This window comes from Chlorocebus sabaeus, chromosome 11 (assembly GCF_047675955.1).
Source record: "Chlorocebus sabaeus isolate Y175 chromosome 11, mChlSab1.0.hap1, whole genome shotgun sequence".
Taxonomy (NCBI): domain Eukaryota; kingdom Metazoa; phylum Chordata; class Mammalia; order Primates; family Cercopithecidae; genus Chlorocebus; species Chlorocebus sabaeus.
Window position 1 is genome coordinate 6,278,553 of NC_132914.1, and position 14,610 is coordinate 6,293,162.

A 14,610-nucleotide genomic window follows, 5' to 3' on the forward strand; every position below is an offset into this window, starting at 1 on the left:
AGAAGGGCAATGCCTTTAAGACAGGCTGGGAAAGTCGCCTTATTGCCAACTCGTCAGAGCAGTGTCTCCAGGAGCATCCAGCAGCCGTGTCCAACCCTTTGAATGCAAGGATGTTTTTGCTTCTCTGTGGTGGTGGATATCACGAAAAATATGCACAGAACTTTTTTTAGTTCATCAGCTGTCGTTGTGTTAACGCATTTTATGTGTGGCCCAAGACAATTCTTCTTCCAATGTGGCCCTGGGAAGCCAAAAGGTTGGACACCAGTGTCTTAATGGGACCACTTTAAGTCTTTTTTGTGTGCATGTGTGCCACTAGAAGCTCTTTCTTGGGCAGCCCCCACCATATATCACATCAAACACATTAAAATGTACTCACATTCCGTGACGAATATAATTTTGCTGTAAAATTTTTGGAAGGATTTTTTATCATCTTTATTTTTTAATTTTTGGCTATGAGTTACTCACTTGATATATGACTAGCTAAGATTTTTCTGCAATTATTGTTCAAATTCAGGAATTCTTGCAAAGTGAGAAAATCCAGCCTACAAGTTGTTTTCACACAATGAAATATTTATGATCTCTACACGAGCAAGTAAAGAAGTTGGCGTAATGTAACCTTTTGTGAGCATTTAATCAATCATATATATATATATATATATATATATATATCAGTTTTGCAGTTTTCTTTTCAAATTTTGGAGGCCAACGCTTTATGTAGGCCTTAAATATTTTCAAAGGACCTAATTTAGGCCATAAATGTTTCCCTTTGGAAAGCTTACAGGGTTTAGGCATTGGACTCATAATACCTCCCGGGTAAACAATCCTGATGCCAATTCCAATTCTCTACCAGTGCCAGAAACTGGCACTAAATTCACAATTTTATGCTATCTAAAAGTGATTCCGTCTTGCATATCTGAGCCCGGAACAACATGAAGTCAGGCCAAGACAAGGGGATGGCAATAAACCCCTCTAAGAAAGTGGTGCTCCTCTCCTCTAGTTAAGCAGGAGGCAGAGCTCCTAACAAGAGCATCAACTAAAACCAACTGCCACCTGGTCCATGTGGTTTCCCTGACACTCTATTGCCTTGCCACGGGATGCACAGAAAGTACTTCTCACCTCCATGTCACTGTGCAGCTCGACAGAGAGGGCACCGTGCTTCACTTCGATGGATTTCATGCAGCCCTGCCTTGCTGCAGGGCTGCAGGCACCATTATGGAGAATCACCTCCAGGTCCTGCTCCTTGTTTTGAAATAGAACATAAGAACAGCTGCCAGTCAGCTTGAAATTCTGCCCATCAAAGGTCACGATGTGCCGAGTGGAGCTGCCTGTGCACACGCCTGGACGGGGAGAAGCAGAGGATGGATGTGACATTATCCAAACCCCCATGCCTACTACATGCAGACAGGCAGGTGTGACCAAGTTGCACACAGATAAATACAGTAGAGACCGGAACAGGCCCTTTGAAGTCATATAGACCAATTTCCTCCTTTTTTACTAATTAGGAAACTGGGGCTCTGAGAGGTAGAGAGGTTTAGGTAAGTAACACTTGGCTACTAAATGTTTTCCTGGAGAACGTTACATAAAATGTGGCAAATTATAGAACCACACTTCTAAAAAATGTCAATGTACAGTGTGAATAATCCCTTCTACAGGGATGCCTTGGCCCAGAAAACAAAGTTAAGTTCCAGGGGTGTTACGACTCCATTGAAATTAAGAAAAGCTAAGCAAGCTATGAGCTCAGGATCTCATTAAAGAAAATTCACCTAAAGACATGTGTCCTTTCAGCTGCCAAGTGACTAAGGCAATGGTACAAGTGACCATGTTGACTTAATCCCTTAAGAGATTGCACAGGAGAAATATTTCCAGAGCCAAAAAAAAATGGTTGGGTCTCAATGCTCCCTCATTTGACCCTGAGTCATTCACATAAGTGGCAAATTCTCAAGCTTCCTATTAAAACATTATTGGTGAATACTAATCATTTTGTACCTACATAAGATTACTTGGTAAAAATCCTCACATTGAAGGCACCACCGCCATAAATGATTTGAAAGCTAACCTTGGACCTAAATAAAGTTGGAAATAAGCTTTCCAGACAAACCATGACCACAATCTACAATGGCAGGTGAATACATGCCCAAGAGCTGAGACACAGATTTGGTGGAGCAGGGAGGTCCCACTAATGTCCCTCACTCATAACCAAGCCTGAGCCAACCTCTCCCTATGGGGGTGACTGGCAAGCAGCACATCCACTGACAAATGATGGGTCTTGGAAGCACCATCAGAGCTAAGCAGCCTCCCCAGAAGTTCTACTCAAAATCCCCTATATGTCCTTGAGCAGTCAGTCATTTCCAAGTGACAGTACTGAATGCTACTGGCTTACTAACATCCACGTTGCAAGTGATCCCCAACACGCAGCTGTTGATACTGTCACATCAAGGAGTCAGCCCAACTGCCATAAGGATGAAATAAATCACAAGGCAAAGAAATGGTTTTAGCTCACAGAAGGCAAGTTAAGTGAGAACGGCTCTGCCCACCCTACGATGAACTGTGACGCGTAATGGGTACTTTACAGCCAGAGAAACTAGGGGTTGGCTTCTGTTTCACTTGCTTGCACTGTGACCTTGGATCAGTTACTTAACTTCACTGATCCTCTCCCTAGCTCCTCTACATAATAGGCCTATAATCGATACCTTTTAGTATTATTGTGAGAATTAATTGCAATACAGATGAAATGCCTACCTAATAGTGCATGACTCACATGTGCATGGTTTAACAAACAGATCTCCAAATCCTCACAAATAAGCCACAAAATAAATTCAATAGCTTGTAAATTGCTGTGTTGTAGGTGTATTAAAACTTGAGGTCCTTCCATCTCCAGAATACCAAATTACCTCCCAACAAACCATCACATTATACTCCAGTTTAGTGCTTAGTTTTAATGAGCCATATATATAAGCACATTCCAATGTTCAGGACATAAAGTTAGGCTGAACTAATTAAAAATTAATACATTAGAGTTATATAATAAAATGTTAATGCACAGTTATAAAATATTATCACAGAGTAAAGTATATCACTCATCTCTCTCCTACATCTTCTTACTCATTTTTCCAAGTGACAATACAAATATTTGTGATTGAATATTATATTAAAACTTTTGGCTGATTGTCAAAATGTAATGATATCAGATACTAAAGTGAATTGTTAGCAAAATGCACATGTTCAAAAAGACATCCAAGTAGCCAAGGTGGGCCCTAATACTCCAGCTATGAATACTGTCAAGTCAAGGAGCCAGCCCCAATGGTCATGAGAATAAACCACAAGGCAAAGAAATATGTAGGGATATATACATCCTCTGAATACGATGCAGAACAGTAAGAACAAATTAAATTATGAAAAAAAGCATGTCTTCAGCATAACTAGAAAACAAGAAAATACCCAAACTTTATATATTTATTTTTATTATTTTTTATTTTTCCAAGAGGAGTTTCACTCTGTCACCCAGGCTGGAGCGCAATGGCGTGATCTCGGCTCACTGCAACCTCCACCTCCCCAGGTTCAAGCGATTCTCCCGCCTCAGCCTGCCGAGTAGCTGAGATTACAGGCATGCACCCCACGCCTGGCTAACTTTTGTATTTTTAGTAGAGATGGGGTTTCACCATGTTGGCCAGGCTGGTCTCGAACTCCTGACCTCATGATCAGCCCGCCTAGATCTCTCAAAATGCTGGGATTACAGGCGTGAGCCACTGCACCCGGCCAAAAATACCCAGACTTTAAAATAGCTGTAAGTAAAGTAAAAGATAAAAAAACACCAAATCTCACCCAGCAAAAATCTCTCATGCCCTAACTGTTAGCCTTTGTCATGAGCAAGGACAATCCAAGGAAAACTGAAAAGAAGAAAGAAAGAGAGAAGGAGAGAGTGGGCAGCAAGCCTACAATTTCTCTATAACCACCACCACCATCAGAAAGAAAAGCCCACCCTAAGGGCAAAAGTATTTTAAAGTATCCTGACAGACCACAGCAGGTGCTAAAAACACACATAATACTCAGTGACAACCTGAAAAGCATAGTTTCGAGGGGGCTGGGAGCAAAAAGAAATGGAAAGGTACTTGGAAAGTGACTGGAGACATAAAAATAAAGCCAATGGGAAAGTCAGGGTCCAGAAAAACCTGAAAAATCAGAGGCCACGCAACCCTTCAGTATCCACATGTACACACACACACACCACGAAGGAAATGACTTTTCTATACTGATAGAAGGGAGAGTCATTGAACCAGAAATCTTGTAAAATCCAAAATTCACAAAATGAGAAGATTAAGTATATAAAAGTTTCTTTAAAAGATCAGAAAATGAGAACCAACACTCATTTAATGAGAATTTCACAAAAAGGAAAAAACAAAAACCAAAATGCTATGACATAGAAAAAACCTATGAGACAATACTCAAACTAAATACACTCGAACATCTGAAAAAATGAAAACCACCTTGAATCAGAATTTCAAAAACTAAGAAGAGAAATGAACAAAGACAAGAATAAATAAAAATAGAACTTAGTGAACTTGGTGGGGTGGGTAATAAAAGTGTAAAGTCAACTTTGAAATAAAGACTAAATTATAAGGACGCAAGGAAGATGACATCAAAATAAAAATTTAATAAAGAGCATCAGAGAAAAGCAAAAAAAAAAAAATCAAGAGAATGAAAATGAATTAACGAAGGAAGTATAAAGGTCAAAGAGACACTAATGAAAATGTAAGACAGGAGGAAAAATGGAGTCTTAAGAAAACAACGAAACAGAACTAACGCTTAAAGAATATAACTCATGAGAACATTCTGGAAATCAAAAAAGAACAAAATCTATGCATGGGAGTCATGAGCCAGATGTCTAGGAAAAGCAACCCAAAACAGTCAACTCTGAGACATATTACAGGACACTATCAGACTTCAAACATAAAGAAAAAATTTTCCAGGCCTTCAGGCAAAAAGATCAAATTTACAAGGACAAAAGAATTATATTGGTATCAGAATTTTTCAAAAGCAATATGCAAAGCAAGGCAACAATGGAGCAGCATTTTTCAGAAATTTAGTGAAAGAAAGTGTGAATCAAGAATTTCTGTATTTAGCCAAGGTGCCTTCTAGCATCAGTACTATAGAAAAAGTTTTAAATACATAGGAATTAATGGAATTCTGTACCCATAAGCCCTTCTTAAGAAATCTACTAGAGGGCCGGGTGCAGTGGCTCACGCCTGTAATCCCAGCACTTTGGGAGGCCGAGGCGGGCAGATCACAAGGTCAGGAGATGGAGACCATCCTGGCTAACATGGTGAAACTCCGTCTCTACTAAAAAAAAAAAAAATACAAAAAATTAACCGGGTGTGGTGGCAGGCACCCGTAGTCGCAGCTATTCAGGAGGCTGAGACAGGAGAATGGCGTGAACCGGGGAGGTGGAGCTTGCAGTGAGCAGAGATCGTGCCACTGCACTCCAACCTGGGAGACAGAGCGAGACTCTGTTCTCAAAAAAAAGAAAAAAGAAAAAAGAAATCTAGAGAATGTTTCCTCCAATTAAGAAATGACTAGGAAATGTTATCAGAACAACTAAAGTGAGCATTTTTATTTATATAGTCATAGATCTAAAACTAAAATAAAAGGAAGAATGGAAGACTAATGTGCAAATGTCATATGCTCTGACAAAGTAGAAATAATGGAACTCGACAATGGGAGGAGAGGGGAGGGAATAAGAAAACTTAGGACAAACTCATTGATTGTTGTATAGCCGTAGGAAGAAGTTAAAGAATGCTATTAAAAATGGGCAAACTGATAAATGAATGATTAGATTCAAAAATATGGGCCTGAAGGCATTTTAGAAAGGTATAACTTCCTAGGGTAATGACAGGAACAAAAGCATAAACCTTCCTAGACACCAAATACTTGACATATCACCACATTTATAAATGAAAAAATAACAATTATAAAATATGATGATGAAGGAAGATCAAACACAAGATGGCAATAAGAAAGAATGGGCTTAACCTATCTACTAAAATGAAAAGGTTTTCAATTCAGCTCAAACACAAGACCCAACTATATGCTATATAACTAAAATTCAGAAAGGCTAAAGGGACAGACAAAGGATATCAAACAATAAGAAAACAGGGATGCAGATTTTGGTATCAGACAAAGTAAAATTCTGGCCAAAAAAAAGCTTAAATGTGACTAATAAGAGCATTCTGAACAGTGTAATTCACAATGAAGCCATAACAGCTGTGAATATCTACGCACCAGACAACACAGCAACCATCTTCATAGAGCAAAAACTACAGGAGAAGCAAGGAGACATTGGTAGACACACTAGTAACAGGATACTTTTACACATCCCTTTCATAAAATGGGGAAATGGTAAGTAAGACTATAGAAGACATAAACATAAACATAAACATTAAAATCAAAATATGTAGTTCTCATGGAGCGGGGGCAGGAAGAGAGCAAGGGATCTCAAACTCTACACCCTGATAATAGAGAATACCCTTCACAAAAATTGATCATGTATTGGATCACAAAGAAAATAACAGTAACTTCCACAAAGTAGAACTATTACAAATACTCTTGTCAGAGTATAGTAAGATTAAAAACTTTTTAATTATTGTTTAAAAAGATCTTTACACTTGGAAATTTTTCTAATTTATGATATAAATCCTGGGTAAAGGGGGCAATAAAAACCAATAGTACAGAATTTTTTTAAAAAATAATAATAAATATACTGCATATCAGACTCATCGGGATACATATAAAGTGGTCCTAGGAAAATTCCTAACAGTAAACATTCCTGTCAATAAAAACAAAACAATTAAAATGAATGAAATTCCCAGTTCCAATTAAATAGGAAAGCACAAAAGGTAAACTAAAATTCAAGGAAAGAAATCATAAAATAGCAAGGATAAAAGCAGAAATCAATAAGGTAGACAATATAAAAACAATAAACATAATAAATAAATTGAAATCCTGATTTTTTAAAAAATCCAGAAAGACAAATCATAAGTTAATCTGATCAAGAAAAAAGATAATAGACATGTATATAAATTAAGAAATGACAAAGGAAAATCATTATTTAAACAGAATTTTTATTATTATAAAAGATTACTGTGAAAATTTTACTTGTACCCTAGAATATATATGAACAAAAAATAAAATTTTAAGTAAGAAAAAGACTACTTTGAAGACCTTTATAGAATCAATGTGAAAATCTAGATGAAATGGATAAATTTCTAGGAAAATGGAGATTAAAAAAATTAATTCCTGTAGAAAAAAGACAAATCTTAAGTATACCAATTTACATGGAAGAATTAGAGTAAGTTAGTAGGAAGTAAATAAAGTTACTCCACCAAAAAAAAAAAAAAAAAAAAAAAAAAACAAAATACCAACCCCAAATGATTTCACAAGGAAGTTTTCCTAAAGTTCCAAAGACCTAATAGTACCGATGCTCCATAAATTGTTCCACAGTACTGAAAATGAGAGAAAACATCTTAAAGCTATTAATGAAACCAGTTTTAACACCGATATCTAAACCAGAATCAAGACAGTATTCCCCCCACCACAAAAAACAAAAAATAAACAAAAAAAAAAACAGGGTGGGAGACAAGGGGAAGATGGAGTAAGCACCACCAAAAATCTGTCTCCACACCTAGACAACAGCAGCATTGGCAGAATCTGTCTTATGTAGTAAAAATCAACAGAAACTATCCCTAAGACCAGATGGTAGACTTACTACAGACAGACTTTAAAACAACTGTCTTAAAAATTATCAAAGAGCTAAAAGAAGATGTAAACAAGATCAAGAAAATAATGTATGAACAGAATGGAAAATTCAATAAAGAAATTGAAATCATAAAAAGGAACCAAAAAAGTTCTGGATTATATTGTAATCTTAAGTTTATGACTTCACTTTTTGTTTTCTGCACGATTTAAGAGACTAATGCATTAAAATATATATATGTCTATGTTTTTGAACACACAATGTACAAAGATGTGATTTTATGACATCAATAACTGAAAGTGTGTGGCGATACAGCTGCCTAAGAGCAGAGTTTTGTCTGTTACCACAGTTGAGTTGGTATAAATTCAAAGTACAGCGTTATAACTTTAGGATGTTAAATGTAATCCCCATGGTAACCATAAAGAAAATAGCTATAGAATATACAGAAAAGAAAGGAAAAGGGAGTTAAAATGTTTCACTACAAAAAAAAAAATCAACCGAACTCAAAGGATGACAACATGGATGAACCTTGAAGACATTATGCTAAGTAGAATAAGCCAGTCCCAACAGGAAAAATGTGTAATTCCACTCAAAAGAGGTGCTTAGAGTAGTCTCATTCACAGGGACACAAAGCAAAATGGTGGTTGCCAGGGGCTGGAGGAAGAGGGAAATGGGGTATCATTGTCTAATGAATAAAGCATTTCAGTTTTACAAGATGAAAAAAGTTCTGGCAATGGATGGTGGTGATGGTTGCATCACAATGTGGATTTTCTTAATGTCACTGGATATATACTTAAAAATAGTTAACAGGGGCCGGGCACAGTGGCTCAAGCCTGTAATCCCAGCACTTTGGGAGGCCGAGATGGGCGGATCACAAGGTCAGGAGATGGAGACCATCCTGGCTAACACGGTGAAACCCCGTCTCTACTAAAAAATACAAAAAAAAAAATAGCCGGGCAAGGTGGCGGGCACCTGTAGTCCCAGCTACTCGGGAGGCTGAGGCAGGAGAATGGCGTAAACCCGGGAGGCGGAGCTTGCAGTGAGCCGAGATCGCGCCACTGCACTCCAGCCTGGGTGACAGAGCCACACTCCGTCTCAAAAAAAAAAAAAAAAAATAGTTAAAAGGATAAATTTTATGTTATATTACTGAAAATTAAAATAGTCTTAAAATTACAGACCAAAAATACTTATGTCAAAACCAATGTACTAAATAAAATATTACCAAACAGAATCCAACACCACATTATGAAAATAACAAACCACAGCCAAGTGGGATCAACATTAGGAAATTCCTTCAAATATACCATATCAACATATTTAAAGAAAAAAAAATCAAGAGATTGTCTCCACAGATGCTGAAAAAGCCTTCACCAACACCAAAATTCCACAATCAGTCGACAAAAAAAACACTCAAAAATGAGAATCGAGGGATCTTAATATGATAAAATATATGATAATGTGTGTGTGCGTGCGCGCACAAGATACTCCATTGCTATTCAACGTTGTACTAAAAAGTTTATTAATGGAATTAATCAAGAGAAATTAATTGGAGGCACAAAAATTGACAAAGAAGAAGAAAAACAATTCTATTTGCAAATGATACACCACCATACCCAGAAAACCCTAAGGGATCCATGATGAAACTAACTCAATAATAAAAGAATTCAGCAAAGCTATAGGATATGGAATTAACATACATAGATATGGTTTATATATAGATATATACGTTATATATAGAGATACATGTAGATATATATATATATATCAATACTCTCTATATACACAAACAATATGCAGTTAAATAACATAATGGAGAAGAAAAGAGTCTCATTTACAATAGCAACAAAGAAGATTCAATACTTGGAATAAACTTAGCAAAAAATATGCAAAACCGAAGTGAGTAAACCTTAAAACACTTCTAGAAGACAGACAAGTCAGCCTGAATAAGTGAACATACTTGTTCTTGGATAGGATGATTTAACATCATAAAAATGCCAGTTCTCCCAAAGTTAATGTATAAATTTAATGCAATTCCAATAAAAATACCAACTTTTTATGGAGGTAAACAAGTTGACACTAAAGTCTATATGGAAAAAACAAACATTAAAGAATAGCCAGGAAAACACTTCAGAATAAAACTATGTAGGGGTACTAGTCCTACCAGACAATAAAACATACCATAAAGCCTTTAATGACAAAATATTAGAGGTATTTCCTCTAATTAAGACAGTGTGGTAATTAAGACAAAATGTGGTTTTGGTATATGAATAGCTTACAACAAGTGGAATCAGAAAATAAGTTCAGAAAAAAGCCCCTGCACATATGAAAATTTGTTTTATGATTATTATTAAGTGTTATCTCACATCACTAGGGGCAAATATTGATATGTTAATAAATAGTACTGCAACCTATATCACAATGAGCTAATAATTCCAATATTTAAAATAAAGGATAAAGATTAAAACCCAATGGAAAGTAGAAATAATGAACAAATTTAGGGAAGAAAATAGACATCCAGCTTCAAGAAGCCCAAAGACTCCAACTAGAATTTAAAGAAGTCTACTACAAAGTCAAAGACAAAAACAGAATTTTGAAAGCAGCAAGAGAAAAGCAACTTTTCATATAAAAGGGGGCCACGATGAGACTACTAACAAATTTCTCAGCAGAAACCTTGCAGGCCAGAAGGGAGATGGATGATTGATTCAAAAGAAAACAATGGGCAGCCAAGAATACTCTCTCTAGTAAAACTGTCTTTCAAAACTGGAGGAAATAAAGACTTTCTCATGTGAACAAAAGCTGAAAGAGTTCACCACCACCATACCTGCCTTATAAAAAATACTGAAGGGAGGTCCATCACATTGAAATAAAAGAACACTAGGCAGCAACATGAAAACATATGAAAGGTAAAATTCCTTGTAAAGGTAAATATACAAACAAATACAGAATATTTTAATACTATAATGACAATGTGTAAATCTTTGAATTCTGGTATAGAACTTAAAAGAAAGTTATAAAAATAACTATCACTATAAAAATCAGTTAATGAATACACAACATTAAAAAATGCAATGTGTGACATCAATAACATAAAGTGGGGGAGAGGGAGTAAAAGAGTAGAGTTTTTGTGTGCAACTGAAATTAAGTTGTTATAAAATTAGAATAGACTGTCATAAGTATAGGCTGTTTTATGTAAGCTTCATGGTGACCACAAAGAAAATACCTATAGAAGATACATGAAAGGAAATGAGAAACGAATCAAATCTCATCATTACCCCCCAAAAAATCAATGAAACCCAAAGAAGGGCAGTAAGAGTAGAAAAGAGGGACAAAAAAAGCTACAAGACAGACTGAAAATAAACACCAAAATGGCAACAATAAGTCCTTCCCTATCAGTAGTTACTTTAAGTATAAATAGAATAAACTCTCCAATCAAAAGCCATGAAGTGGCTGAAATGAATTTTTAAAAATAAAACAGTCAGGTGTGGTGGCTCATGTCTGTAATCCCAGCACTTTGGGAGGCTAAGGCAGGCAGATGATGACATCAGGAGATCGAGACCATCCTGGCTAACATGGTGAAACCCTGTCTCTACTAAAAATACAAAAAATTAGCCAGGTGTGGTGGCACGCACTTGTAGTTCCAGCTACTCAGGAGGCTGAGGCAGGAGAATCACTTGAACCCGGGAGGCAGAGGTTGCAGTGAGCCGAGATCACGCCACTGCACTCCAGCCTAGGCAACAGAGCAAGACTCCTTTTAAATAAATTAAATAAATTAAATCAATCAATCAATGTAAAACAAGATCCAACCATATGCTGTCTACGAGAGAAACTCGCTTTGGATTTAAGGATGCACATAGGTTGAAAGTGAGAAGATGGAAAAAGGTATTTCATGCCAATGTTAACTAAAAGAGAGCACAAGTAACCATACTTAGACAAATTAGACTAAGTCAAAGATGGTCACGAGAGACCAAAAAACGGACATTATATAGTGATAAATGCATCAATTCACCAAGGAGATGTAATAATTATAAATACATTGTACCCAACACTAAAGTAACAAATATAAGCAGCAAATATTGGCAGAACTGAAGATAAAAATAGAACACAATAGTGAGAGATTTTAATATCTCACTTTCAATAATGGATAAAAATCCAGACAGAAGGTCAATAAGGAAACAGAGAACTCGAGCAACACTATGGCCCAAGTGGACCTATCAAACAAATCCAGAACATTCTACCGAACAGCAGCAAAATATACGTTCTTCTCAAACACACAGAACAGTCTGCAGAATAGGTCACATGCCAGTCCACAAAACAAATCTTAACAAATTTAAGGAGACTAAAAAATCATACCAAGTATCTTTTCTGACCACAATAGAATAAGACATGGCTAACAGAAATAATTTCAGAAAGTTCTCAAATATGTGGAAATTAAACAATAATCTTGAACAACCAATACGTCAAAGAAGAAACCAAAAGAAAAATCAGAAAATATTTTGAGAAAAAAAAAAACTAAAGCACAACATAGCAAAGCTTATGGGAAACAGCAAAAGCAATAAAAGGAAAGTTTACAGCAGTAAATGTCTACAGTAAGAAAGATCTCAAACAAATAACCTAATTTTACAACATAAGAAACTAGAAAATGAATAAACTAAGCCCTAAGTTAGCAGAAGGAAGGAAATAATAAAGACTTGAGGAAAAATAAATGAAATATAGAATACAAAATATCAATAAAACTCAGAATTGGTTTTAAGGTCAACAAAATTAACAAACCTTTAGCTAGATTAACCAAGACAAAAAGAGAAGACTCAAATAAAATCCGAAACGGAAGTGGTGATGTTACAATTGATAGCGCAGAAATAAAAAGGGTAGTAAGAGACTACTATGAACAACTACACATGAACAAACTGGATAACCTAAAGAAATGAATAAATCCCTGAAACATACAACCTACCAAGACTGAATGATGAAGAAAGAGAAAATCTGAACAGCCCCACAATTAGTAAGGAGATCAAATTAGTAATCGTAATCTCCCAACAAAGAGCTCAGATGCTTTCACCGGATAATTCACCAAAAATTTAAAAAAGAATTAATGCCAATCTTTCTCAAACTCTTCCAAAACACTGAAGTGGGAAACCTACTTTATGAAGCCAGAATTACCCTGATACCAAAGTCAAAGACCTTACATTTAAAAAAAAAAAAAAAGTCAATATTCCTGATGAACATAGATGCAAAATTCTCAACAAAATGAGAGCAAACTGAATTCAACAGCACAATGAAAGGATCATACACTGAGTAGGATTTATCCCTCAGATATGAGAATGACTCAACGTCTAAAAATCAAAAAATGTGATACATAGCATTAACAAAACAAAGGATAAAAATCATAGTATCATGTCAATAGATGCAGATAAAGCATTTGCCAAAATTCAAACACCATGTCATGATTAAAACATTCAACAAAGAATAGAAGGAAATTACCTCAACAAAATAAAGGCCATTTATGAAAATGCCACAGCTAACATCACACTGAATAGTGGAAAACTGAAAGCTTTTCCTCTGACCAGGAAGAAAGCAAGGAGGCCCACTCTCACCACTTCTATTCAACATAGTACGAGAAGTCTTCGCTAGAGCAATGAATCAAGATATAAAAGTCACAATCAAAAAAGAAGTAAAATTATCTCTATTTGCAGATGACATGATCTTATGTGTAGAAAACTCTAAAGATTTCACCAAAAAATTGTTAGCAAATTCAGCAAAGTTGAAACAAACTCACAGTTGCAGAATACAAAATCAACATACAAAACTAGTTGTTTCTATACACTAACGACAACCTGTACACATGAAAAAGAATGAAATTGGACCCTTATCTACTATCATACACAAAGTTAACCCAAAACCAAACTTAAAACACTGATACGTAAAACCTGAAATTAGAAAACTCCTAAAAGAAAACACAAGAACTTTGCAACATTGGTCTTGGCGACGATTTCTTGGATATCGTTGCCAAAATCAAGGCAACAAAAGCAAAAATAGACAAGTGGGACTACATCAAACTAAAAAGCTTCTGTGCAGCCAAACAACCGAATAAAAAGGCAGCCTACAGAATGGAAGAAAATATTTGCAAACCATACATTTGATAAAGGGTTAATATCCAAAATATATTAGGAACTCACACAACTCAATAGCAAAAAAAAAAAAAAAAAAAAAAAAAAAAAGCAAATAACCCAATGTTAAAATGAGCAATGGACTTGAAAAGACATTTCTCCAAAGAAACATCCAAAAAGTCAATTATATGAAAAAAAAATTCAACATTACTGATCATCAGGGAAATGGAAATCAAAACCATAAAGAGGTATCACCTCATACATGTTAGAATGGCCATTACCCACCCACCCCCACACACACACATACACCAAGAAATACCAAGTGTTAACAAGAATGTGGAGAAACTGAAACCCTTGTGCATTGATGGTGAGAACATAAAGTGGTGTAGCCACTACGGAAAACAGTAAGAAGGTTCCTCAAAAAATTAAAACTAGTATTAGCATATGACCCAGCAATCCCACTTCTGGGTATTCATCCAAAAGCATTGAAATCAGGATCTCAAAAAGAGACCTACACTTCCATGTTCATTGCAACATTATTCACAACAGCCAAGAGATGGAAATAATCCAAATGCACATCAGTGGACAAATGGATAAAGAAAATGTGGTATATACATGCAATGGAATATTATTCAGTCTTTAGAAAGAAGGAAATCCTTTCATATGCCACAACATAGATGAACTTTGAGGACATTAAGCTAAGTGAAATGAGCCAGTCACAGAAGGATAACTACTGCATGAATCCACTTACAGGAGATA

General features: G+C 35.8%; 1 protein-coding gene across 1 annotated transcript in view; it reads right to left on the reverse strand.

Annotated features, from left to right (window-relative positions):
- The window catches only part of VWF (von Willebrand factor), a 166,457-nt gene that overhangs the window by 41,323 nt on the left and 110,524 nt on the right, over window positions 1-14,610 (reverse strand). Inside the window, exon 35 of the mRNA XM_073020414.1 lies at window positions 1,117-1,337. Coding sequence (XP_072876515.1) covers window positions 1,117-1,337 — 221 coding nt within the window. The remainder of the gene's footprint in view (window positions 1-1,116; window positions 1,338-14,610) is intronic.